Below are 27135 nucleotides of genomic sequence, written 5' to 3'. Positions count from 1 at the left end.
AGAACACGTTTTCTCTCACTCAGCATTTTCAACCACAGTTGAGCTTTTTAGCTCTTTACAGCCTAACATCATCTGCCTTTGCATCCATCTTTGGATTGTAACAACAACTAAACTGCGCATTTGCTTTCATTCCACTTTGTGAATATGCGCTTCTGGCCCACCTCTGGTTCTAATACTTGCTTATCCTTCATGAAAGCACGTTAACGGAGCAATAAAGGTACAGTATTCTCTTGCAGTGTTTGCATTTACTCTATCATATCAAGGCTTGAGAGGGTAAGTATGATGTTTGCATAGATGCGCTATGTTCTCTGTATGTTTATAGCTGTTGTATCTGTTTCAATGTGCATTTTACTCACTGAGGGTTTGAATGTCTGATGTGTATCGATTCTCATCCCCCAATAACACATTGAGCTAAAACATGTTTCCTTCTGCTCACATTTCCATTTGGTCTGTCTTGTGTCCAGTGGTGATCACGCAGAGGGGTACCCGTCCTGTCAGCGCTCCGGTCTTCTCTCAGGCTGCTCTGGCTGAGGCAGGGATCCCCATGGCCCCCTTTGATCAGCCCCAGACCTCCACTCCTATTAAAACCAGCCGCCAGGACGAGAGAAAGCTGGAGGTCACAGTAGAAGCCGTGGAGCCCTCAAAGATTGAGGAGGTGACTGAGGTCAAGGTAATTGATTCCTGTCATCACTGTTAATCACCAAAAGTGGGAAAATGTATAATCCCATACTGTGTGTATGTAGATCATGTATGACTACGAGGATATCTGGTGGCAGTGAAATATCAACAAATACTTTTTGATGTGTCCTTGCAGTGATTGCCAAGGTATCTTGACTATAGATAATTTAGCTATAAGACAATTGGTTACAGTCTTTAATGATGATAGAAGCTGAAGTAGCGAGCAGAGATTGTTCTCGGTGTCTGAGAATGAACTGTGTCTCTCTTGCTGCTGTAGCCAGCAGCGTGGAGGGACCAGGGAGAAGTAAACGCTTCACTGATATCCACCATCAATGGGGACATTCAGGTTAGTGTCAGACATTAGCCTCTTGCATGTCAATCCATAGAACACACAATTTCAGCTGTGAGTTTTGAAGCCAACAAGCAGACGATGCTAACTTGTGACCCTCTCTCCTCCCTGGGGTAGCACGAGTCAGAGGTCACAAGCACGGAGGTGGTGCGAATGCGAAAGGTCAGGTCCTGAGCCTCGTCTATGTCTCTGTAGCCATTTCTCCGCCTCCATTCTGATGATATCAAGCATCTCATCCAAAAGACTAATATCACCCTCTTTTCATGTTGTGCTTCCATACGACTAGGTCTTAAATGTAACCCACGTCAGATTCAATGCTCATACAGTATATTATAAGAGGTAGAAGAATATTCAAATAGATAATGTACCGATTGAGTGACCGTAACTTCACTATATACAGATCTAAAGTATGTTTCACACTTAGTAGCTTTGTGAAGGTTAACAAGACATTCATCACTTCTCAGCTTGCTGTTGTAAACCCTGGAATGTGCACATGCATGTTTATATATTAGTAAAAAGGGGCATGATACATATTTTATCACACTTCTTTCAGTCGACCACGCTTTACTTCTTAGCTCATTATAAAATGTAATCTTGAGTGAATCCTCTCCTAGAGCCTTAAGTTCACATGTTGCAGTTTGGCCCCGATGGTCGTTTGTCCCCAAACTATTTTGCATGCAGTCTCCTCTCAGCTCCTCTTGTCTGTTGTATTAACACGTTAGTGAACTTTGTAGTGTGCATGTCCGACGTGGAGCAGTGTGACGCCTGCTTACACGGAAACTGAAACAAACCTACACTTTTTTGTTCTTTCCATTTTTCACAGAAAAGAGCAAAGAAAATTGAACGTGACTCAATTTATATCAGACATAGCCTTTTAATGTTGGAGGTTTGTATCCCTTCTGGAGACGTCTTATCCCGAGCTGTATTTTCTTGCTCTTTGGCGCAGTGGCTCCTGTTTTAATATCACGCTTGCATGTGGCATGATTCATACTTCTTTGCATCAGTAGATGATAAATGGGTGTATGTGTGTGGCAATGTGACTCTAATCCGATTGTTTTCAGGAGAGTGCTGTTGAACCTGTGATCAGGATTCCTACTCTTGCAATGATATATACAAAACAATGATCATGATGTGGTCTAATCACAGACAGCGAGCGCTTTTTGATCTTCAACCCAGGATTCACAAACTGCTCCATTATTATATGATATTTATATTTTTTCCCAGATCATCAGTATTCTCCTGTTCTTGCTTCCGCTTTCTCTACCTCCATCTTGTTGTGTAACTTGCTAGTAATGCATTACACTTTCCTCAGCATTTATACAAATTAAATCTTTTGATCATAAAAATTTAACTCTAAATAATTGTGAATTTTACTGGTATGTATGAAATAAAGGAGGTTTGGAGAAACACTTACCATTAAGTTGCTCTTCGGCACCATAATAAGTGAACAAACACCTCTGACGTTATCTAGAGCTGTCCGCAGTGTGTTTGGTGGTTTTCAAAATCATCCACAAAGATCAACTTGATGCTAACTGTTGCCAAATCAAGGCTGCTACTGTTGCTTTTGTTTATTTGTGCTGAATGAACAGGTTCCCATTTACACTGAGGCTTCGTCTCTCACCATGTCTGCCACCGTTTCCTGCTCATTCATTTGCAGCCTGTTTTTTCACGACATGTTTCACTGCGAGCCTAATGCTGTGAAATAGATCCTTAATGCTGTGTTGTGTAGTTCGTAGACTCCACCCATGCAGAACGCCAAGTGATAATCGACTTTAATAAATCACGGCACAGACTCCTCTAAACCTTTTCCCTCTATAAACCAAAGTCTGGCTTTATTAATCCACTGCCAGACCTAAATTACACTCTGGAAAGGAGTTGCTGATAATCTATCAATAATCAAAATAGTGATCGTCCATCTTAATTTACCCCTCTAATTTATGTCCCTTTAGAATCACAGATTAACCTTGCTTCTGCTTGTATATTTAATCAGTAGTAAATCAACAGAAATTCTGCAGAAAAGCACCACAATCTGACTTTATTCTCTCCTTTTTGTTAATCTCTCCTTCTCTCCCAACTATGATCACATCCTTCATCTATCCTTCCCCCCCCAACCACCTGTCCCCACGTATCCTGTCTTTATACGTCTCCTTGCTCCACTTCCGGTCACCCTCTTTCTGCAACGCCACACTGTCATTCCCTCTCGACTTTCCTCCATCTAGGAGTTCGATAAGCCTCAGGAGGAGCTGATCAGGCATCACGCAAGCATCAGTAAGCTAAAGAAGAACTTCATGGAAGCCGTCCCGGACCAGAGGCCCAGTGAGTGGGACAAGCGTCTGTCTACACACTCTCCGTTCCGCACCCTGGGTATCAATGGTCAACCTCTGCCCGGTGCAGATGGGGTAAGTCTTTCACAGAATACACCTGCTGTCAGTAAGTTCAGGGATTGGATAAAATCATGCAAATAAATACATCTCAATAACATCTTCAATTCCTGAACTGACCTCTTTGAAGTTGAATAAATGTGCCTCAACACATTTAGTTTCCATGGGTTTTCAACTTCAGATTGATTTTATCGTTGTACTCCATTGGGGGAAAAAAATCACAGCACTAATATGAGCAGAATGCATGGATTTGTGATGGAATAGAAGAACCTGACATTCTATTGAACATCTTGGGTTGACTACAATTTAAAACTTTAAATTGTTGCATAATAGTTTATTCTTTTGAATAAGTTGAAGATTCAAACAAAACAATCTGAGGCGCGAGGGGAATCAGGCTCTTCTAGTTGCCATTCCTCTCGTTTTCTTTGACATTTTGAGTGGATCATGTTTGCATGTACAGACCTATTCAAGATGATGGCATGTGGTATGTAACACATGCATGTGTATGAGGAATGTGGTTTGAGTTGTTGAATAGGGTCTGTACTCTTGTTCTTTCACTGATGTGACTGAAGTGGTCGCAGCAGTCTGGGATTTGTTTAAATCTCTTGAGAGCTTCACTTTGGTTCCTCTTACCTGCACTGGAAGCATCTGAACCCCGACAACTTCGTTTTGCATGACTGACAGTCCGGACTTTTGAAACTGTACTGCATGACTGGGCGACCACTCTCTTGTTTGCACGTTCTGAAGCGGAGCAGAATTGACTTACCCCCTCTCCTTCTTCTCCGCCCTTCCTTCATTGTGAAGCTTTCTTTATGCTTTTAATACTTAACATTTATGTTAAGTCTTTCATGCTGCTTTCACCTTTTTTGGCTGCTGCTTCCTCCAAGCCTTGGTTGTTTTTCCATTTCGAGACAAGGCCTCATTCACTGTTCTCTCTATAGTCAATTATAATATGAATTCCAGTATGGAAATACTTAGTTGAGCGCATACCTCTGCCAAGACCGACAGTCCCCTTATGAAACCACATTCATATTCAATAGATCCAGATTTTATTTGGATTCACAGCAGAGTTTCCCACAATATGTCAGTCCTGTAAACCTGACTGATCCATACAATCCCTGGGAAACTGGTGAAAATGTCAAATAAAAAATAAAAAAAATCTCCTGGCAAAGGTAACCAATACAATTGTGCTATAACTGGCATTAATAGTTGTAGTGCAGATAAAGTTATTATTACATTAAAGCTTTTAAGTGGACCAGAAACACAACAGCAATCTATTTGAGCCGCTGTCACATGAACACTCAAGTGTAGTGGTCATTTGGAATGCACCTCAGAGAGACACTAATTCAAGTTGTAACAGCTTGGATATAAACCACTTGCTGATTAAGACCCCAGAGTATCAGCATATTGTCAGGATGCATTAGGAGTTTAAATGAAATCAAAGTAAGGCTACACTGACGACTTGGATTCTGCTGTGATGCTGATAATCTGAGCTAACGTACAAAGTGTTTGTAAGAACCTATTACATTTTTTTACAATAATAAAAAATTGTTAAATGTTGAAGTGGAGTAAACACTCACTGTTTATGCTCAGCTAATTTGTCTTTCTTACTTTTAGTTTAAATAAATGTGTCTTATAAGACACACAGCAATAGAAATGGCCTGGCACAATAAATGAACAAAGGGGACTTTCAAATATATTTAGTTTGGTGCGGACCTTTAAGACTTTTCAATTTATTCTGAGCTTGATAACCGAACAAAACGTCCCTCAGACCACGGTCAAGATTTAGTCTGACCAAGAAATGTGGTCGTGATGTTTCAGGTGTGAAAATGCCCTGAAATGGTCGAGTGATTAATAACAAGCTGTAGTTGCTCCAAGCTACCTCTAACAAAGCTCAATGTTATTTCAGACACACCACTACTCAGGGAATCTAGAGTGACTCAGTTAACCTTGGCTTATTGAAATAGTTCTTCTCACAAAACCTATTAAAGGCTTTCTTTTTGTATTCCTACCAGTGTGGATGACTTTTTGTCTTCTCAGTCTTGAGTGGAATGTAGGACATGGAAATAAATATTTTTTTAAATGCATGTTCCTATAACATTTTCATGCACTGGGGGGGAAAAACTATTCTGGTACACTATATCAAGACTTCATATTTTTAAAGATAGGTCTTACAAGTGCAGTTCACTGTCGGCCATTGCAGACATTTGAAAAAAAATCTTCCCTCTCATCTCTCTTCCCCCCTTCCTCCTCCCTCCCCCCTCAGTTTGTCATCCGCCTCCCGCGCGGCCCCCTGCTAGACTTCTACTCCAAACGCAGCTGAGGGGCAGCCTCGACCCTGCGGAAACCCCACACAGGTGTGAGTGTGACCCGTGGAGACCGCACCTAGTCCATCCACCCATCAAACCACTCGCTTTCTCTTCTCCTCCTCCTCCTCCTCCTCCTCCTTCTTTCGCCTCCTCTGCAACATCACTGTAGCATTCTTCATCCTCTCATCTTCTGCTCCACTCGAGAAGCTGCCCCCACATTCGATTTTTCAGTTCTGGCCTCTGTGGGAAAAGACTTCCATTTCTTTTTGTTCCCAACTGCAGCACAGTTTGTCTCTCCAGTCAGAAACCGAGGGCTGCTCCAAAGACTAAGACTGAAAATGACAATCAACCATCTACTTTTTTGCATTTTCTGGGATTTCACTTTGACCTAAAAAGATTCCAACCAGTTTACCAATATAACCTGACTTTTACCTGTTTTTTATTGTCTGACCATATCACTTTGAGCCGGATTTTATACACATCCTGAGGTGCATTTGTAATGTCAGTTGTCTTCCGATATTGTCTTTGGATAAGCTGATCACTGTGATGTGATTTTATGTATTTGTTTATTTTTAGATATTTAAGATTTTTTTCCTTGAACACACATTACATAATCACTGGAAAACATTAATCAAAGACTTGATTTTATTCTAATTACTGGGAATTTTCTTAGTCACAGTAAAGTGATTCCTGTGAAGGGAGACGTCGAGGCAGCTTAATTGTAATACTTATTAACCTCTTTGTCCTTCACTGGTACTTGGCCAGACAGTATGTAGGAACTTAAAGGGATTTCTTGTTGCATGATGTTTATGACAATCAACTTTGACCAAAGAATAAAAGGCATTCCATATACTTCAGCACCATTGACTCTTTGTTCCTTTCAAGGAGCGTAGATTTTGTCATTGAAATTTTAGTTCCACTCGTAGACTCAAGTCTATGACTGTAGTAATATCACTTTTGTAGCCTCTCCCTCTTGAAGATTCCAGAAAATCAATTTTGACATAACTAGTGTCACTCAGTAGAGCTCATAACTCCACCAAGTCCAAACAGTCCCCTTATGAAACCACATGTAAAGGTCCAGTGTGTAATATCCTAGTGATGTTTTATCTTGTTACTTTATCTAAATTGTATGAATTGTTGTTTTCTTTACCCTAGAATGAGCCCTTTTATAATTAAATGCTTTATATTAAATCAGAAAAAACCTTTTCTGAGTTTTTATGACAAGTGAATGCTACCACAGATTCTCATCCATGTTTGGAAGGGGAGTGGTGTAATATGCAACTTCACCACTAGATGTCACTAAATTCTACCCAATTCACTAGAACTGGATTTTCATCTGGATCTGCACAAAGTTGTGGACACTCATGAATATCAGTCTTCCTAATGATTGGCATATTTATTTCTCCATGGCATATTGAATGTAAATGCATTAAAATCAAACTGCAATGAAAAGGTAACTATCCTCATTACATTATACAGCTAAAGCTATTTTCAGTATGCATTTTATTTGGTCACCTATCGTTGCATTCTTTTGTCATATGGAAAAGGGTAGATCGTGGCACATGTCCTTCAATGTTTTGTTAAGGTGTGACACTAAAAAAGTGAAGATTGACCCTGTAAATCCCTGTAAATTCAACTTGTTATACTATATCGATAAGAAATATTTCACCTGTCCATGAACACATGGTGATAATGTTTCATCTTTTTTTTTTTTAGAGTTTGTTCATTAGTTCCCTTTGCAATGGTTCAGAGAAAGAGGAAACCAGCAGCAGTTTGGGCTCATCAGGCGCTTGCAGGCCCGCTGTGTGCCTCAAGAGGGAGCCTGATAGTGTTGAAGCCCCTGGTTCGCCTGTAGAGGAAGACTCATGTGATCAAGATGGGGTTGTAGTTTTTGAGACTTCATTGGTGCCCATCCTAGAGGAGGAGACGGCCCAGTTGCCTGCCTCCCTCGAGCCTGGCTGTAAAGCTTTAGATGAGACCCAGGAGGAAGAAGGATCATGTCCTGCAGTGTCGCAGCGTGCTCGGAGGATAGTCGGATCTGCCCCGGCCTCCTATTTCAGGAGCCATGGTCCACAGGTCATACGTTGCTTCCAGGTAGTCTCCTGCCTCCCTCAGAGTGATGCTGATTCTGTCTCTGCTTGGCCTCTGTACGATTTCACGCCAGCCACACTTGCTCACTTCTTTGCAGCACCATGACATTAAACCTGTGATTCTATAATGGCGAGTTGTGGTGTGAATTACACCAACTACTGGTCGAATGTAAGGGCTTGCTGCAGATGTGTTGCACAGTGGTGTGCTAAGTTGTTCTCAACTGAGGTGACGGGTAACTTTAACATGAGCATGTTCTTTTCTGCCACAAAACATTTCTAATGCGTTTACTTTCATCATCTTTACAAACCCACTTCTGGCTTTAAATTTTCCGTTTCCCATTTCCGCTCTGTGATGTCTGGTGGTGGGAAGAGGATTAACAAGGTTGTTGTTTCCAAAAATATTAAATCCCAAAAAAATTGGTGAGGTGAAAAATGAGATAAAATGGTTGCTGTGTGCTGCCAATTCTCAGAGTAAACAGCCAACAACTCATGGGGCTATGCTCCCATCCACAGCCCCCTCTGGTGCAGACCCAGACAGTCACCATCACAGCTGCCTCCGTCTCCTTACCCACCGGCATCTCCACCACAGAGGTCCCTATCGTCCCGACCAAGACCTTCACCTATGAGTCTTCAAAGGTAGGGGCTCCAGCACCTGCTCAGCCCAGATCTGTCTCGGCTGTATAGCATGGACGAGAGATTGCAGCACAAGCTGAGTCTCAGCAGGTCTGGGAGGACCAGGCCAGGGGCTCCACATTGAGCATGAGGCAGCACAGAAACTTCCCTGGCTGATGCTCAGGGGTCATAAAATCTGAAATGATATTCAGTCCACCTTTTCATTTCCGTTTGTCCTCAGGTGACAGTTGATGGGACAGACGAGGACAAAGACAGCACAACGGTGTCCAGCTCCCAGACCTCAGAGACCCCTAGTGGCACCACAGTCACCACCACTACCACTCACATCTCAAAGGCAAGCATCAATAATCCAGCTCTTGCCTTTTTCAGTTGAATATCATTTTATTTGCATCTTGGTTACATATCTGTTCTTCCCTCTACCAGGTAGTGAAAGGTGGATCCTCAGAGACTCGTGTGGAGAAGAGGATCGTCATAACTGGAGACTCTGACATTGAGCAAAATAAGGTACACACCTTCCCCCCATGGCACAAAAACAGTACCGGGCAGAACCTGAACATGGCTAACTTAGCTTAGCATAAATATAGGCAAAACAGTGCCCCTTAAGCTCATCAATGTGTTATATATATCTTAATTGTTTAACATAAAAGATGTAATGGACAATTGGATGTTTAGGTTTTTAAACCTAAACATATTTATATATATATTGGCTTCACCTTTGAGAGCTGTCATGTCGGCCATCTTTATCTTTGTCTATAGCTTTGAGCAGTGCTTTGTGGATCCCTTATGCTAAGCTAAACTAATCTGCTGCTAGCTGTAGCTTTATATTTAAAGGACATGAGCTGTAGTCATGATCTTCTTATCTAACTCTTGACGGCAAAGTGTTTAACTTTCTAATGATGATGATGATGATGACGATGACCCTTTTGACTTTTCCCGTCTTGCAGAAGAAACATGGCGGAGCATCAGCATTGTAACTGAATCACCACTTTCATTTATTTCTTGGACCCTCCACGTCGGGCCACCCCGTGATCGGCGTGCAGCGATCGGCACGCACTGACCAGCTCTCTCTACGCACAAAAAATACCCCAAAAGAAATATCTCACACATCTGCAACTCAATCTAATAACTTGAGTAGACGAAATGTTTGTCGAATCTTTTTTTGTTTTTCAGTCGGAATGTTCATTGTAGGTAGACAGCGGCAGCACAGGTGTTCAGTTCTTGTTAAATGCTTATCCTGATGTTCGAAAAATACGCTTAGCAAATACACTTCTATTGGTTGAAAGACAGCATTTTCAGTTACGTTATCTCAGTTATGTTTGCTTTTAAATGCTTTTAATTTCCTAGTTGTTTTTAAATTGTTCATTTTATACAAAAGCACTGTCGCCATGCTAGTTTAGACACAGTTTTCAGCATTTATCCCCTTGGTGCTGCGAGAGAACGTTAAGACTACATTCAAGGTAACTCTTGTTGTTTGCGGGTCTATTTAATTCAGGAGAGACCTTTTTCTTTCTTTTTTATGAAATCACATACCTCACATTAATATGTGAACAAAGATATTCTGTACTTTGGACAGTTTGTTCGCTTTGTTCACTGCTCAGGTACAAAAACGAAAACCTAAAATCTTTTTATTTTCCAAACCAGCGAAGGAAACGGTAGCCTACATGTCATTGTAAAGTTTGAATTACAAATTGATCTATTTTGAAATATTTCTCTATTTTATAGAAGTGATGCTTTTATAGTATTTGTACAAATTGAGGTTTTTAAGTTATTCATATCCATCTTCTCATGAAATTGTAGGTTGCCAATGTGCTGTTTACCGAATCTTAAGTCTTGCCTGACGCCCTGAATCATTCTTATTCGTTTCCTCTTGTAGTCCACCAAGTTTCTCAAACCTTTTCACAATTTACGTGTGACAATGGAGTGCTTCCCACAGCCATGTTTTATTCAGTAGCATAGAAATCATAACTGCTTTCAATATATTTGGTTGATTTAAAAACAGGAGTCTGTTTATCTCAGGTTTTGATATTCTTTGTAAGACTACAGACCTCCATGACTGTATGTGGAATGTCCATATATGTATAACCTTCCCTGTTACCCTACCTACATGTACATTTATGTTCAGCTGAGTGAGGTCAATTAATATAAAAGCTTGTCTTTCACGGTAAACACATGTATAAGAGGTGAAGGCAGCTGCCCCTGTATATGTGGCTTTTCTCTCATAGGAGCACAAGTTGTCTTTTTTACATGTTCTACTATACAGTAATTTATTTGTAAAGTAGGAAATGTTTCATGTGAGTTGATGTACTGTGATGTTTCAACACAAGCTGGTTTCCACTGAAGATGTCACAATGTTAAATATTCCATTCATTATCAACCAAGTTTGTAAAAGCCTTTTTACCATATACTCTTAGTAGATTTGCTCTCTCACTTGCTGTTATCCTGGATCTTTCCATAGAGGTGGAAATACGTTAAAAATATACAGATCCCTTTTTAGATAGAATGTTTGTTAGCAAACTTTTTTTTTAAACCAAAAAAGGAGTTATTGTAGTGACAAGAACAACAGCAAACTCCCCTGGAAGAAATTGTAGAATTCCACTTGAAGATAATTAGTTTTTAGACGATGGAAAATATTGTTGCTTTGTGACTTATCAGTCTTTTTATGAAAAAAAATAAAATATGCATTATTTTGCATTCCGGTGGGCTGTGTATGTGTGAAGCACATGTGAATGACATCTTGGTAAGGGATAAATATTTAATGCCATTTACTTTTCTCATAGTGGATGTTCAATCAAAATGTGTCTCGATTGCAATGTAAACAGGATGAAACTACAAATAAGCCTAAGAATCTAGAGCAAACACAGCCAGTGAATTTCAAGGGAACTAAACAGTGTCAAAACAAAAGTGAAATCAAACTTAGGTCCATTTAAAAATGAGCTCTTACTCCATTTGGTTTTCATACTTTCTTAGAAATATCACCTTATACATACACATGGCAAATAATAGAATACAATCTCATGCACATTCCAATATTTGCTCTGCAGTACAAGTGAATATGATTTTTACGCATTTTAATAACTCCTAAGTATTGAAAGCTATCAGGTGGGAGTTGGTGACATTTCCTGTTACATTCAATCAACTGCAAATAAACCACAAAGCAGCAAAGTGCAGCCTTCACTTAAAACAACTTCTGCTCAAAACAAAACCTCAAATCTGAAAAGATAAATTGACATCAGTGGAAAAATCAATGAAGAGATTGATCCTTTAGGAATAATTACATGTTCAATACAGAAAAACTTGTTGAAAAAATTGTGAAAATGTGTATTGACAGATGTGAGTTTGGAGAACTGTATGGGCATTTATTAGGAGTATATAATCTATTGCTCCAAAGGAGTAGTAAACGACAAAGTCCTTGAGTCCACCATCTCTGGCAAAGCGGAGCTCTAGCGAATTGTCTTGACTGGGCTCTTGAAACTTGATGCAGCCTGAAGTTGAAGTTGATAAGCCATTGGGTGAATCTTGAAACCGTAGAGCCTGAAAAAAAATAAAAATATGATCACTTCCTAGAAACAGAGATTTCCTAATGCTGATATCATTCAGTAAACAGTCCACATTATTTGCAAGAATAAATATCTGGTGCAGGTTCTGCCTTTCGATCATTATCACTACATTAAACTGATGAAAACATGTTCATGAAAGGGTTCTTAGTCAATGCTGGATAACATCAATAATAAGTGACAGGAAGTGTCAAGTCAAACAGACCTTGGCACAAACTGGTTGGCTGGTCGCTTTGAACGATACTCTGGGTGCACCATGAACAGCATGTGGGGGAACCCTGTTCCAAAGTAGGCTCCGTCTGTGTGGTGATGTCTGGAGGATTTCGGGGTGTACACGTCCATGCACTTTGGGCAATAAAGCTTCACCATCGCTTCTCCTGGGATGTCTGACAAACCTACAACAGACAAGAGATCGATGACGACACTTAGTCCTAGTCACAAAGTTACGTGGGGCATGGTTCTTGCATACGTTTATTGTGAAGCCTGAGAAAAAGTCTGACTTACCAATAGGAAGCATGGGCTGATTCTCACAATAGACTCTGGGGCAATAGCCAAAATCCCCTTGCTGATACTTTTCCAACTACGGAGAGCAACACATTTAGAAATCAGTGCTTTTTATGACGTAAGGATTTGAAGTTAGATGAGCAAGTGAGCCAGCAGCCTACCATTTGTGCAATGCCTCGGTTTGTGAGGATGTAACGTGCATGTATAAGCCCGTAGAGCATCTCTGCAGCCTGCTCTATCAGGTCGCTCTGGTTCGGGTTGTCTTCGAGTTCCTCATCTGTCAGTTAGAAGAAACTCAGGCAATTAAATCTCTTCCCACCGCTTTGTCTAATTTTACATGACAACTTCCTTAATGGCCTCTCACCTGGCTCCAAATCGAGAATCATGTCCAGAGCCTGACGATAGTGAGGCACCTGCTCATTCAAACCCGTCAGGTTGAATTTGTCCTGTATGTAGTCCTCGTCGACCTGTAACGCAGCAGTGGGACACCGTGGATGGTGGTTAATTGCATTATTACTGTGGCAGCACCACATTGTCACGGCACACTGGTTTGGAAACATTACATAAGAGCTTAACTGGATTACTTTGATACTGCCAATAAAGAAAGCATGGGGTTCAAATTAGAGTTCACACTGATGCCGACAGACTCCACTGTTCCTAGTATCGTTATTCTAAGTGCTCCTTTAACATTTCTCATTAAGGTGCTCTGTGAGTCTGGCTCCGTTTGCCTCAGTGGGAAAGATTAGCAGCAAATAGCAGTTGGTTGACCTGCAAGTCTCGTGTACGACTGCCGAGTAGTAGTGATTACATTATTGCTAACTTGTGAAACATGTACTCGTTCAAGGCAAGGAAATGAAATGTGTTACACAGGAAGTCCAGGAGTAGCCATTTCTCATTTTAACCACAAGATACATCTGATATTAAATGTGTTTCCTCTGGACCAAAGTAGAAACTGAAAGGGGATGTGATTTTTTTTTTTGGGGGGGGGGGGGTGAGTGATTGTGCAGTGTTGTGAAAATGAAATAAAACTAGCTAAAAATAGAAAATAAGGAGTTTACATGTAAGTTAATCAGTAAGTACTTACTATGATATTTGAATTGTTATGGTTTTGAATGGGACATTTTCACCCACTCTGCAGACTTAAATTGCATTTTTAAATAATTTTGGGTTATCATGCATCATATTTATGATTCACCAACTGGTTATTAGTAATTTTCACATCCGGAGAATATGGCCAAACAACTAAATTTAGTTTACCATTACATAAAGTAGTCTTCTGACTTTTAAAGTTCTTTAAGGTCAGATTTGTCTATACTATTAAATAAGTATTTTAGTGGTTGCTCGTTGCAGCTCCACACACAGCACAGTGAACTCCTTGTGTTTGACATGTAGAAATGGCTTGGTGCTGCCTGAGGTGCTGAGCTGTCGCAGCCTGAGGGGAGGAAGAGGAGGTTTTAAGATTGACATGCATCCAGAAAACTGACCTCACAGAAGAACTCATTCCCCCTCAGTCCACAGAACCAGGAGATCCAGGACACCTCCTCTGAGCTGCTCATCCTGCTCACGGACCGAAACACAGCGGTTAGCTAGAGGCTAAACGAAATGAGTCTAGCGCTTTCAACATTACAAGCTCGGGTTCAACATTATATCTACACAACATGAGCTACAAGCTAAACAGTTGCTTATTGACTATGCGATGTTACTCGTGTATAATCCTAAATGTACCTTTTAGTGTATGTGTGATCTGCTGCTTATGTTAGCTCTGGATTTACACGCTAGCTTGTTTGCTAGCAGGGATTAACTAAAAGGAAAAACGTCCAGCAGACGATGTGGAAATGATTAATTCTAAGTGCAGCATGTATAAACGAGTCCTCTCTGTTGTGTGTAAACTGCTGTTCGTATTAAATCACTTTACTCACCTTCTCTAGATTAATAAACATAAACTTTACAGCTCGTTTCCTATGACCTCGTTCACCGGAAGACCAAAGCAGCTTCCGGTCATTCGATGTTTTCAAAATAAAGCCACAGGAACAGGAATTAACCACAGATTACTTTATTTATTTTCACTTCTTTTATTTCTTTTTCAATTATTTCAAATCAATTATTTTGAAACAGAAATTGCGATTTTTTCTTTATTTTTATGTCCTTTAAACGTAATACTTTTTATTAAATGTATATAGATTTGGTTATTTTTCCAATAACATTTCATCACAAAAATATTTAAAGCAAATAAAGAGCAAATAAAAATAAAACATACCACCATATTGTTATGTCTAACTTATAACCAGGTTGTAGGTTTAGTATGTTACTGAAGAATTAAAGCCTTTGTCATAATCACACAACACAGAATGCACAAATATTTTTATGTAGATTCAGTTATTTAATTAAAAGTTTTAGATTTTCCTGTATTGACATGATTTTGAAAACATTTAGGAGTTAACATAAAAAAAAAGTCTCAATGAGACTGATTCCAGTTTAGGATGGAGAGCTTGTTCAGGGCAGGTCTGAGATTTTTTTGCGGGTTGGTGGTCCAACATCTTTCTGCTCCTGTTCCTTCCCCATGCATTCAAATGCTAAGATCCTTAAATGTAGAAAAAGACAGAAAGTCAGCTGCTTTAAAATGTATTGTTGTAAAGTTTTGACAGCTTTTGATTTAGAAAAACTGTCGGACATCTTAAATACTATACTTCATTAGATACTCAGGATACTTTTCATGTTTAAAGACTGAGACACGAGTTGATTTTGGGAACACATTTCTAATTTGATCAGACTAGAGGAAATCAACCTAACCAATTACGTCATACAAATTTCAGAATTTTCAAAACACAGCTTTAGTTTAGCTATTTGGGAACAGGACTAAACCTCCTGTTACCCAACTTTGGGTTTTTAGCCACTCTCTGTTTTATACTCACAGTTTTAGGATTGCATTTCTTTTTCCCAGCATCATGTTCAGGAAGTCATTGTAGCCAAAAGTGTCTTTCGACGTCCCTCCAACCACCTCTGACATCATCTTTTTCAGCTCCAGGTGAGTCTTGGCCAGACCCATTTTTTCCAACATTCGTTTTAACCCCATTATATCTGTGAAATTATTATACTGATTATTACAGATCCATACAAACACATAGTCTGTGAAGAGACATCTATTCTGGTCCACAACTGTGAGCAAAAGTTGCTTGATGTGGCAAAAAAAACCCTGCACCGTTGCACTCTTACCTATTTCTCCTTTGTCATTCATATCAAACTCCATGTATTTTTCTGTAATACAAGAAAACACAATTTCATTCAAAAGAAACCTGACAGTCCACCAAATGAAAAATTTAACAGAAATCCTCTGTTAAATCTTTGGTCCCATAGTCGACTTGTCTACTACCTGCGACCCAACATTTTATAGGCAAACATTGGAAAAAATGTTGTGATCAATACATACACATAATGTACAATATATATGAACCATAATATAAAACATCCAGGGAAAGGAAACCTTGTGGCCCTTAAATACTCACTTTTAAACATTTCAAGCTTTGAGGCAAGTTCTTCCTCTTCTGCATATTGGGGATCTGAAAGAAAGGCCTGGAGGAACATAAGGAAAAACATTTACTGAACTTCTTTAACCTGGGGACTTTATTACTAACATGGTAACTTTCAGTTCAACACACCTCATTAATAGAGGTCAGTTTTTCTTCCTGTTGAGACTTGAGGACGCCAAATGCTTTACCACCTGTGAGAAACCAACAAATCATCCATTGAAGAAATAAACAACCTACTATTGTTTTAACTGCACTTGCAAAATTAAAGAATTTCAAGATGATAAAATGACAAACAAACACAGAGTGGGAAAAAGTCTGACCAACCTTGAACCCTGCTGTCCATTGCTGTGCACATAGCTGGGAGACTGTGGAAACTCCACTGAGACAGAGACAGCCTTTCGATGGTGCTTTTGTAAATCGAGCCAGAAGAGGAAGTGAAGTGAAAAAGTTTCGGTTTGCGTAAGTGAGGTTCCTACGTCGTATTTAAGGTTACAGCAAATTGAGGTCAAAATGGGGAGGCATATGATAATGTTCACAGTAAGTCTGAATTTGACCAGATAAGGAAGTAAACAGATCTGTCGTAACACTTCATTGAGAGATGTTTGCTTACAGGATAAATACTGTGTAATGGCTGAGGATGGACTTATTCAAACGTGTAAGATCTGTTGGAATTTTAATTAGATCAGAAAAAAAGATCAGAGTTAAATACACTTTAATTGAATAATGAATTTGCTCAGGAGGCTTTTTTTTCCCCAAAAGTTATTTTTGGAAAGTTTCACAGAGTCAATTCCTCTTTCTCTTTTCACTTTCCCTGCCATCATTTAACCATGAGGCGCATGAGCAACTTGTAACATGTACCTTATAGTGGCCAGTGGTCAGGTTGATGTAATGCTTAGTCCTGGCTACATGGTGGCGCTATTAGCCACGTAAACGCTACAACAGAGGAACATCTCACTGTGCAGGTAGTTTCCATATGAGACTTTTGTGCGACTTAAAGAACTGAAAATAGGTGGAGACAAAAAAAAAACACAGCAGCAGATACACCAGCACATCCAGAGGATATAAGCCTCTTGTCTGAACCTGCACGGAGAATGGCAGCGTTTTCTCCACAGTGTCTCTTGTTGTCAGGTCTGGCAATGCTGGTATCAGACTGCAGAGGTGAGTGGATCACTGAATAATCTTAATCAGATTTAATCAGGGAATCTGATTTCTTTCTTATCCTCAGTAGACCAGAATCCGTTTGCAGTGTTCAGTATATACTATAGCAGTTTGATAACTACAAAGGTGTAAAGTATTGTTAAATGTATATTTGATAAATGTCTTGTGCAATCTTTGATCATCTGTTTTACATTTCTGACACCTCAAGCAGATCATTTTCAAATACACTAAACAGTATGTGCTTCTCTAAACGTGATCTTTTCTTTGGGGGTGGGGTCACCACTTCAAAGCCGACTCACTATTGACTGTAACGGCTTATCGAGAAGGGAATGCAACTATCCCTTGTGTCAAAGCAATCACGACGGATCCAAACAGCGGCAATAGATTCAGGTGGATGAAGCATTCCGCAGACACTGGTCGGATGAAAGATGTTCTGACCTGGCCTCCTAAATCTCAGCTCGACAAACATGTGAAGTGGGAAGTGGATGGGGAAGGACAGATGTCTCTCCTTCTCACAAATGTACAGAAATCTGATGAGGGGCTCTACAGTTGTGAAATGTGCCAAGGCTGGGACTGCACGCTGGTCAAAAACACAACTTTAGTAGTTAAAGGTGAGATGACACGTTTTATTCTCATTATGTTGCAAATAAATCACAAATGATTCACTTATAAAAACAATAATCTCTCCTCTTTCAGACTGCAAAGTCCTGCAAGCATTGAAGGCAACGCCCAGGACACGCGTCGAACTGAAATGCCCAGTGGTAGAAACATCAAGGCCCCAGAACATCTCCTGGTTTTTAGTAAAAGGAGGTGAGCCTCTCTCCCTCCCCTCTGATAGGGTTCAAGTCAACCTCACATCACTGGTTATCCTGTCTGTGAGAGCAGATGACACCGGGTGGTACAGATGTAATTACACTGATAAGCAAACTCAACGCTGCTTTGACATGAGGATTCAAATCCAAGGTAATTTCTCAAGCAACTATATTTGGGATCATCATTAACACCAACAAATGACAATATTCATAGCTGTACCTTTTCTGTTTCCTTTATTAATCTGAAGATGTTGTCGAGGTCACACCGTCTCCGGTCACTGCAGCACAGACTCAGCAAGGTTTGTTAACTTTTTATATATATACACCGTATTTATCTTGTCAGTTAATCTCTTTAATTCACTTCCTGTCTCCCTCAGCACTGACAAGCACTGAACCTCTCTCAGAGAAGAGTCAGGAGGAGAGCGGGGGAACAGTTATCGCAGTTGTATCTTCAGTCGTTATTGTCGTCGCTGCTGCAGTGATAGGAGTGTTAATTTACTGCTGCCGTGACACCCAGAGACTCCCACAGCAAGCCCAGGGCTCACCATCAACAGGTCTGATCTGTGCACATGCTTCAGCTTTGACACGACTGCAGTGTGATTCTCCTGACGGCTGCTTTTTCTCTTGTTGTTGATCAGGGACACTGACGCAGTCTGACAACTTTTATGAGACAGTGTCATGCTCAGATGGTGAGCTCCGTGTTTCTCTCATTTCCTGTTTTGACTCAGTCACGGTGACCCATCCCCCAACAGCTTTTTTCAACTCTCCACTGACGACCTTTCATTTGATCTCACAGATCCTTTTAACTTACGAGTCAACAGTATCTACCGTCAATACGACAATGAAACCCCGATCACGTGTAAGTGGTACATTTAAAATTAAATCACAGAAGCATACTTCAATTCTCTTCATGATCAAATGACACAATAACAACTTGTCTCTCCTTTATTGCAGTTCACTATTAAAAGCTGCTCAAGAAAAGATGTTCCTGCTTGTTGTCTAATCTGGATGTGGACATTGATGCTGCATCTACAGATATGTGACATCGGCTAAAACAAGAGGTTTTCAAAATATGAGACAGTTTAGTTGTCTCATAGAAATACAGCATTTTGGAGTATGCATTTTTGCTGTTTTTCCACTTCCCAGATACATAAACAAATGAACACCTTAGGTTGGACCTGTTTATGTAGTTAGTGCAGTTTGTAGTCATGTCAAAAGGGCTAAAGCCCTGAACTAAACTGTATTTTTGTGTTGAAAAGAAGAGTAACTGTGCTCGTATTCCCCATTTGTAACCGTCTATTTCACTTTAAATGAAATAAAAACATGATCTTTTACTAAAAACCTTTAGCCGATTTGAATTCATATCTGCAGGTTGATATATGGTCACACATTTTTTGAAAACCTGATTTTTATTTCATTGATGGTTATGAAATTTCTTCATTTAGGTCAAAATAGTGACAAAAACACAAAAAATAAAAGGATCTAGTTCACATCTTGTGATAAATTATAGATAATCTCAGTGTTTTGATGGCTGCTTCTCTTTCGGATTCTTTTTTCTGTTGTAGTTCCGCATTATCTACATCCTCATACACGTGAGTCTCTGAAGAGGAATTGGAGAAGAGTTTTTACATTGAGGCATTTCAGCTCGACAAAATATTTTGCAGCAATCTTTGCTTTTAGCATTAGTTTCTTGTTATTGTCATCTGGCATGTTTAGGGGACTGATATTTATGAGTGTGGGATACATTTTGTGCAGATCCTGATAAAAGTCTGGTTCAAATGTGAAATGTGGTTGCTCTACTGAGTCACGTTCTAGTAACTTCAGTTTCCTCTTACCATTCCAATATTGACTGTTCATGTGCTGCAAAGAGAGACGAAGGAAAACATTAGCCATCCAGGTAACGGTTCATTGACATAAAGCTCTTGAATCCTCACTACCGCGAGTTGAATCAGTACCTGCATCCTTGTTGCACTTCCTCTTAACGTAGACTCCACCAGCGGCTACACACATCACGAGGCCCAGAGGAAGGACTAACCATGCAGGCATCTGCAAAGCTGGGGACAATGAATTATTATCATTTACACCCTGTTTCAGAAACAATGGAGCATCATGTTGTGTTTAATCAGGAAAGTGCAATGATATCATGGCGCATGCTTACAGCTGACAGAGCCCCATTCCTCTGTTGCCATCACAACATCCTCTCGGTGCACAGAGCATTTTATTTCAGCCAAGCTCGGAGAACAAACTAGGAGAATAAGTGTGTTAATGAGAGTGTTACCGCGGTTTATCAAACCACTCTGCCGGATAGTTTGGTCTCTTCCAGACCAGGTTATATTAAAGACTTTGTCACATGTGTCAGTGCAGGTAACACACACGTCAGGGTGAGATTATGTCCTTCTGCTATGCACTGTGAAGTTTTAATGGCAGTTAATGTGGCTTGATTTTAAAACTACAGTGTGTAAGATTTAGCTGAAAGGGATCTATTGGCAGAAAGGGAATTTAAAAAAATCCTTGTGATGTTTTCACTAGTGTGTTTCATCTATATTGTACGAATTGTGGTTTTCTTCACCCCAGAATGGGCACTTTATATTTACATACTTTATATTTACATCGGGAGCAGGTCCTCCCTATGGAGGCTGCCATGTTTTTTACAGTGGCCCAGACTGGACAAACTAAACATCTTTTGAATTTTTTGAACAACTGAAGACTGCCACAGGTTCTCTGTCATGATTTGAAGAGAAGGGTGAGGGGAAGGGTATTCAGCTGCAACGTACAACTTCTCCACTAGAGGTCACTGAATTCTACACACTGCACCTCTAAGTTGAACAGAGGTTATACTCACCAACAAGGGTGTGCAGTCTGATTTTTTTAAAACCTTTTTCTCATCAGCGGCCTCTGGACACTGATAGGTAGTCTCCTGCATGCAGAGCCGTCACCTCACTGAGGAGCAGTGACGAGTCTTTGTTCAAATGAAAGGCCTCTGATTGGTCCTTTTCATGTGAGATATCGTGTGTGAGGGGTCTTCAGCCCACTGCCCACCTCATGCTGCCACTGACACTGAGAGAGGAAGTGCTGCTGCAGGAGAGTGACACTGACCCACCCGATGCAGCGAGCACTTCCTCTGCACCATCTGGGGCAAAGGGAGAACTGGTTTCACTTTTACCCATTTTATAGGACATCTGTCATTGGGCGTGAGCACAGATTAGTACCTTATTGTTGTTGTGTGACTGATGGAGGCTTTAACAACGTCGTTCTGAGTCCCTTGGCATCTCCTCTGCACTATCCGATTTCTCAGTAACTGCTGAATGAAAACAAAAAAAAAGGCACCACTGTGATATTGCGATTAACAAATCCAAGGATTGTTTGATCTACCAGGAGAAGGAACTCACTTACGTTGGAGAATCAGAAGGGAAACACTTGACCTTAGATCTCCACTGTCACAAGAGTAAAGCCGTGCATCGTTGAGCCCAGGGCGGTTGATCTCCAGAGAGCAGTCCTGCAGCAGGCCCAACCTGGGGACGTTTGGAGCGCTCACTCTTCCAGCTCTCACCACCTCAGGGACCCGACCAAACTCTCCAACCATGCTCCAGTTAACAGAGGAAAAGGATTTAATAGAGGAAATCCCACATGGCAAAGAAATACTGTCCATAGGGAAGGAGAAGATCACCAGATGATCTGTTGGAGAAGATAGTATTAAGTATTTATTTGTCCAGATTATAGCTCTGAGGAAAATATTATTTACCTCAACCATAGTTACATGTTCATTAAGAGAGCTGAAAAATGTACTGTATGTGAAACCAGTGACACTCAACATACTGTAAACTCAGCTGATAGTTACTCTATCTGGACTGATTCTTAAAACTGTTCAGTTCAATTGTTTTAACTCTGCATTCATTTTACAGTAAACGTTTTGAAAGTTAGATTAAAGAGGATACAAATTTGAACACATTTAAATTGTTTTGTTTTTCATTCGTCAAAAATTGTTTTGCAATTTGCAATTTTTTCCATATTGAAATATGAATTGATAACAGACCCTTAATGCCTGACTTTAGCGAACCATCTTTTTTCTCTCGCTCACAGGGTCTCTTCTCGTACAGATTTTCTTGCTCTTTGTCAAATGTCCAAACTGTGTCTTCATGAGGTTCTGTCTGTTGTGATTTTACTGTGATATGTTTCCTGTTTGTCACATGTTCAATTAAATATAACTTTGTACTAACTCCTTTTGTCTCTGTTAACTGTTTAAAGATGGCTAGTGGTGAAAATACCAACAATTTTACAAGCCAGAGCTGTAACATGAGAGCACGAGGAACATCTTCGATCATCACCTTCCATAGCATGGTCCGTGTTTGTCCACTGGGTGCTGCTGTCAGACTGAAATTATGGGCTCTTTATGTGTGGTGAAATGGCTTGACTGCAGTTTTGAGAATCCAAGCCCTCTGTTTTAAATATTTACTAGTTGTTTGAATTTTGGTAAACACTTGTCTGTTACGTTGAGCCTTTAAACAGGCTCCTGGAGCCAAACCCTCAACCTGACATTTGGAAATCATTATCATTATTCATACAATTTTTGACCTCCAATTTATAAGAAATGTTTACAAGGAAACATGTTTAACAATTTGATAAACTTCAAATTTTGTGCTAAACTGATCAGTAGTTTATGACTTCATGAATAAATCAAGTTTATTTATAAAACACATTTAAAACATCCAACAGTGAGTTGATCAAAGTGCCGTACAATAAAATATAAACATAATAATAAGTACAAGAATACATCAAACATCAAGTATTAGCTTTGCCTGAAACTAAATTATTGCCTGGAACATGTCGACATTTTATTCATACACGCAAAGCGAATATCACGGGTCAAAGTTCACCAAAACTTGAAGTCCAGTTTGCTTTGCCACAGGAAACAAACTGTTTGATCCTCCTCCTCGCTCACACAGATGAACAGGAGGCAAAAGCTCACCAATGAAACATATGTGTACATGTGACTAGGCCCTAATGAACCCATGAAAATGCTGTTTTAATCAAGATAATTTAGCAAAACAAAGAAACAGAAAATCTATTCATTCATTTGCACAGAGACAAACTAATGTTTAAGCATCAAGTCAGCATTTGCTAACCATAACCCTAACCCTAACACTATGCACCTAGCCCTAACCCTCAGGGATCAATCACAGGTCTTAGCCGTGCTATAACTTTGTAGGACATGACCTTGAGCACCACACTCGCGACTCCTCTCAGGTCAGGCAGAGACGCCTCGCCTTCGGGAAGGACAAATTGGAAATCTCTCAGCAAATAGGCCGTGAACAGAAAAAGCTCCATTTTGGCAACAGACTCCCCGAGGCAGAGCCGAGCCCCCCCTCCGAAAGGCACCAGGGAGCGGGTGGCGGAGCCTCCTCCTCCTTCCAGAAAGCGCTCTGAGGGAGAGGGAGAAAGACGCTCCTTTATTTGAGGTCGGCTGCTGATCCAAGTGAAAGGTATTTATCCAATAGTTGAGCGGTACCTGGTCTGAAGCTGCATGGGTCAGTCCACACTGCAGGATCATGGTGAGCGCCAAAAAGATTTGGAATGATTACTGTGTTCTTAGGGATGAAGTAACCTGCAATGCTGAATATGAGATTGTACATCTGTCATTATGCAAAGTGAAGAGCAGATCAAATATTGAACATAAATGTAACGAAGAACAAATTGCTTTTTACAATATCGTTAAGTTGTTCTTTAATGTTTATGATAGGATTGTGCATCATTTCAGGTCCCAGTCCGTCCTGTTTCATTGTTGTTTTCTTATTTGGGGGAAATGTGTGTCTTGTATCAAATTGTACCAATATCAATAAAAGGCTCTGACCTAACGTAACTCATTTTGTGTCATTTCATTTCTTCTGTCTGTCTGTCTGTCTGTCTGTCTGTCTGTCTGTCTGTCTGTCTGTCTATCTGTCTGTCTGTCTGTCTGTCTGTCTGTCTGTCTGTCTGTCTGTCTGTCTGTCTGTCTGTCTGTCTGTCTGTCTGTCTGTCTGTATGTCTGTCTGTCTGACTGTCTGTCTGTCTGTCTGTCTGTCTGTGTGTCTGTCTGTCTGTCTGCTTTTTAACCATGTTACTTAGTGGTATGATGTGGTATGTGCCTGGGAAGAACCGATCAATTCTGAGCTGATCCAGGAATTTTCTTTCACTGAACACAGGGCACTGGGTACATTTTGAGGGATTTTCAAAATGTCCTCGTCGCTCTGCGGACCTGCTGTCTCTGATGGCTCTGTGCGGCACGGCCAACGGGGCAACGGGTCTCAGTCTGAGCACCTCGTTGATTAAAGAGGTCAGGACGGGGAGTCTGTGTCTGTCAGTGTACTTGGGATATCGGCTCTCCAGTACTGTGCACAACTCCTCATGCACCATGGTCTGCACCTGAAGATTAAAACAACAGAGGACAGACATATGGATATGAAATTTGTAAATGTTTTCAAGGTGTTTTAGAGTAAAAGGGTTTCCTGCCTCGGGCCTGTGCAGAAGGAAGGCCACAGTCCAGTTCAGCCAGGCTGCGGTGGTCTCTGTTCCCCCGATGAGAAGATCCACAGTGGCCATGTGCACGTGAGTGTCCGTGAGGAGCTGTAGCAAACAGGTGTATGATATAAAAAACATCTTTAAATCCAGTTCATAGTCTGTTTCCATACATTTCATCTTGACCTCTCCTGGTCCTCACTCCTCACCACTCCGTGTTCTGTGTTGCACTGTTCCTCGAGGCCCTGGAGGAGGGACCCTGTGATGGCGCCCTCACTCTTATTGTCTTGTGACTGCACGGAAAAGAAAGTCACAGCTGATCAATGTGAACAGATGAGAACTGGGATTCAACAACTTATCTGCAAAGAATAATTGATTTGAGAGGTGATTCTATCTGAGATGATTTCTCATTATTATTCTTTCTTTAGCTGTAAAAACCTACTTTCACATTAGCAACATGAGGATAACGTGTCTCTTTTTAACAAGTGATGTGTGAGCTGAGCATTGTAGCAGGAGTAGCCCACCCGACACACATGCCTTTTATTCTTTGGTATTTGTTGTTACCGACCTTGTAATTGTTGATATGTTGTTTTATAATCTCATCTCTTGTGGCCACCTCTCTCAGGAGCTGGGAGAACACTGGATTTGGTAGTTTCTTAGAGAGAGAACAGATGTTATAATGTGTGTGAGGTCCCATTGTAAACATGGTTGTGAGTCTCCTCATGCTTCCTACAATCAGACGGGTTCATATCTACTGACCCTGAGCAGTGGGTAGGAGTCCAGAGCAGTGATCCAGGGCGAGCCCCACAGAGCAACTATTTTATTCAAACAGTTGTGCAGCTGATGCACCTCTGAGGAACTCTTGTCGTACTAAAAAAAAGAAAGAGATTTGTGTTTTTAATACTTCCTGCAAATGAAAGGCACTGTAACAGAAACTGGGTAGCACATTGTGAACACACGTCAGTAATGGAAGCTGCTAAAAAGGGGCAACATAAACAATGGAATTCCCCGGTCTCCTGCATAAATAGGCACCGGAAGCTCTGCTCTGCCACAACCACAACTGGTCATTGATGAAAAGCTCATTTATAACTCTCCTCTTAGACACAAACCAAACTGTAGAGTGAAAGATACTCACTTCTTTTCCGAAAGCCAAAGTGGTGATGACATTACTGGCAGCCATGGAGAAATCCTCGGAGAGATCCACAGCATTTCCTTGATAATCCATCAAAACCTGAACAGTGACCAAACCACACTTTGCCTTTTATATGTGGCCACTTTGGAAACAGACAAAACATCCAGTTTGTACACTAGATCTATGCTTAATACTTTATAGACTATTAAGTCTTTAGATTAGCTTGATGTGTCCATACAATCTATTCCTCTTGTCATTTATACCTTTCTCAGAAACAAGGCCTGTCTCTCGATCACGATATGCAAAGTTTGTTGACAGCAGCGCTGCAACGTGCTGTGGACGAGACGCCGATGGGCCCTCCACTCCTCACTGTAATCCCCAAGAGAGATGGTGCGCCCTCCTCCAGACACAATGTCACCTGATACAAGTCAGTAAAGGTTTCAAGGACATACTGTAACTAACTACTCATGCATAGTACATCGAAAAATAAGTTTAAGTTGTTTACCCGTGTATGAGATTGGTCTCCCTGCAAAGTCAGACCATTTCTTCACCAGTGCTTCTCTTATAAATTCACTACTGTTAAGTACCACCATGGCTGAAAGAAAAAACAGGAGTTTGTTGTGGTGATCATCTCAACCTGATTATAACAACATTCGGTAAAGAAATCTGAAAGGATTACTTGAGTTTCCCAATTTCAGCCTGTAAATGTTCCCGTAGTGTTTCGCCAAATTGGTGAGGTGAATCGGCAGATGATCGTGTGTCAGCTCCAACATGTTGCCGATGAGAAAGTGACCAGGGGGACCTGGGAGCGAGGAAGATGAGGAGCTGGGGAGACGTCCAGGTGTAACGTCTGGGCAGAGTTAGCACAGAGAAAGGTAAGATGGAGAGAGAGAGAGGATGATGGGAAAATATATTATCCCATTTGACCTGTACTGTGATCTGTAGTTATCTATATGTGTAATAACATCACACTAATATTGATTCTTAATAGGGAAATACAACCAGTGCAGTCAAATATGCACATGAGCATATATTCCTGTTGACTTACCTCCCATGTGATTCCCCTGAACAGATTCGTCTCTCCGAGCTGAGATGAAGCTGAGTACCATCAGCAGCAGTAAAACCATGAACACAGCTCCCACACTGACCACTGAGAGCTCCATGTTTGGACTTATTGCTAGTGCCCCACTGCAGAAAGCAGATGGTCACGCTGCCCTTCCCATTTATTGTCACCTCAACCCTCTCGCAGCATGCATGACTGCATGTTGATGTTTTCACTAAAACTCAAGGATGTCTAAATATTATCTCGGTCAGGATATCTTCCGATAAGATGAATGCATCACATGTAACAAGAGCCAGCCTGATAAACACTGCAGCCAAGTGCTGAAGGGCAAAACAACACATCTGAGCTGACACTGGCTTTAGTTTATGTTGTCGGGAAAAAAGGAGAGCACACAATGAAACAACAACACGTCAGACCCACAACAGCCACATTTATTCCAATGGAGTGAGACAG

The 27135-nt window shown here is 40.7% G+C and overlaps 5 protein-coding genes and 1 long non-coding RNA gene across 22 annotated transcripts in view; 2 read left to right on the top strand and 4 right to left on the bottom strand.

The window, feature by feature from the left end:
• LOC133964485 (uncharacterized) overlaps positions 1-11131 on the top strand; it is a 34142-nt gene extending 23011 nt beyond the window's left edge. For 10 of the 17 annotated variants that reach the window (XM_062398607.1, XM_062398609.1, XM_062398601.1 and 7 more), the window contains 10 exons: positions 465-670; positions 956-1024; positions 1145-1189; positions 1851-1913; positions 3247-3426; positions 7434-7811; positions 8321-8443; positions 8661-8774; positions 8864-8944; positions 9385-11131. In XM_062398607.1, the coding sequence (XP_062254591.1) occupies positions 465-670; positions 956-1024; positions 1145-1189; positions 1851-1913; positions 3247-3426; positions 7434-7811; positions 8321-8443; positions 8661-8774; positions 8864-8944; positions 9385-9414 (1289 nt within the window). In that variant the 3' untranslated portion in view covers positions 9415-11131. Of the gene's footprint in view, positions 1-464; positions 671-955; positions 1025-1144; positions 1190-1850; positions 1914-3246; positions 3427-5674; positions 6575-7433; positions 7812-8320; positions 8444-8660; positions 8775-8863; positions 8945-9384 lie in introns of those variants that run through there. The other 7 variants (XM_062398602.1, XM_062398608.1, XM_062398605.1 and 4 more) reach the window with 7 other exon arrangements.
• Positions 11132-11178: 47 nt separating this feature from the next.
• On the bottom strand, positions 11179-14520 carry LOC133964505 (casein kinase II subunit beta-like). Its single transcript, XM_062398642.1, has 7 exons — positions 14418-14520; positions 13983-14055; positions 12863-12965; positions 12660-12775; positions 12499-12574; positions 12200-12389; positions 11179-11971 (listed from the first exon to the last, which is right to left on the bottom strand). The coding sequence occupies exons 2-7, from the start codon at positions 14052-14054 to the stop codon at positions 11881-11883; spliced, it is 648 nt and encodes a 215-aa protein (XP_062254626.1). The 5' UTR covers position 14055; positions 14418-14520; the 3' UTR covers positions 11179-11880.
• A 337-nt stretch (positions 14521-14857) lies between these two features.
• Positions 14858-16494, bottom strand: LOC133964509 (allograft inflammatory factor 1-like). The gene is made up of 6 exons (XM_062398648.1): positions 16350-16494; positions 16155-16216; positions 16002-16068; positions 15712-15753; positions 15411-15576; positions 14858-15079 (listed from the first exon to the last, which is right to left on the bottom strand). Exons 1-6 carry the CDS (start codon positions 16378-16380, stop codon positions 14992-14994), a joined length of 456 nt encoding a protein of 151 aa, XP_062254632.1. The 5' UTR covers positions 16381-16494; the 3' UTR covers positions 14858-14991.
• Positions 16495-17088: 594 nt separating this feature from the next.
• Positions 17089-19340, top strand: LOC133964504 (protein turtle-like). The gene is made up of 8 exons (XM_062398641.1): positions 17089-17183; positions 17474-17794; positions 17880-18146; positions 18244-18294; positions 18373-18549; positions 18634-18684; positions 18792-18854; positions 18950-19340. Exons 1-8 carry the CDS (start codon positions 17117-17119, stop codon positions 18958-18960), a joined length of 1008 nt encoding a protein of 335 aa, XP_062254625.1. The 5' UTR covers positions 17089-17116; the 3' UTR covers positions 18961-19340.
• A 63-nt stretch (positions 19341-19403) lies between these two features.
• LOC133964519 (uncharacterized) lies at positions 19404-20101 on the bottom strand. The gene is made up of 3 exons (XR_009923794.1): positions 19951-20101; positions 19831-19855; positions 19404-19595 (listed from the first exon to the last, which is right to left on the bottom strand). It is a non-coding gene; the product is annotated as an uncharacterized LOC133964519 (long non-coding RNA).
• A 2924-nt stretch (positions 20102-23025) lies between these two features.
• LOC133964496 (steroid 21-hydroxylase) lies at positions 23026-26782 on the bottom strand. The gene is made up of 12 exons (XM_062398629.1): positions 26638-26782; positions 26299-26460; positions 26125-26214; positions 25883-26037; positions 25623-25718; positions 25247-25357; positions 25056-25142; positions 24697-24780; positions 24482-24595; positions 24228-24394; positions 23502-23605; positions 23026-23415 (listed from the first exon to the last, which is right to left on the bottom strand). Exons 1-12 carry the CDS (start codon positions 26780-26782, stop codon positions 23159-23161), a joined length of 1572 nt encoding a protein of 523 aa, XP_062254613.1. The 3' UTR covers positions 23026-23158.
• Between the last annotated feature and the right edge of the window lie 353 nt (positions 26783-27135).

Source organism: Platichthys flesus, chromosome 11, assembly GCF_949316205.1.
Source record: "Platichthys flesus chromosome 11, fPlaFle2.1, whole genome shotgun sequence".
NCBI lineage: Eukaryota > Metazoa > Chordata > Actinopteri > Pleuronectiformes > Pleuronectidae > Platichthys > Platichthys flesus.
The sequence above is the reverse complement of the archived record's forward strand: the minus strand, read 5'-3'. Positions and strand labels throughout refer to the sequence as shown.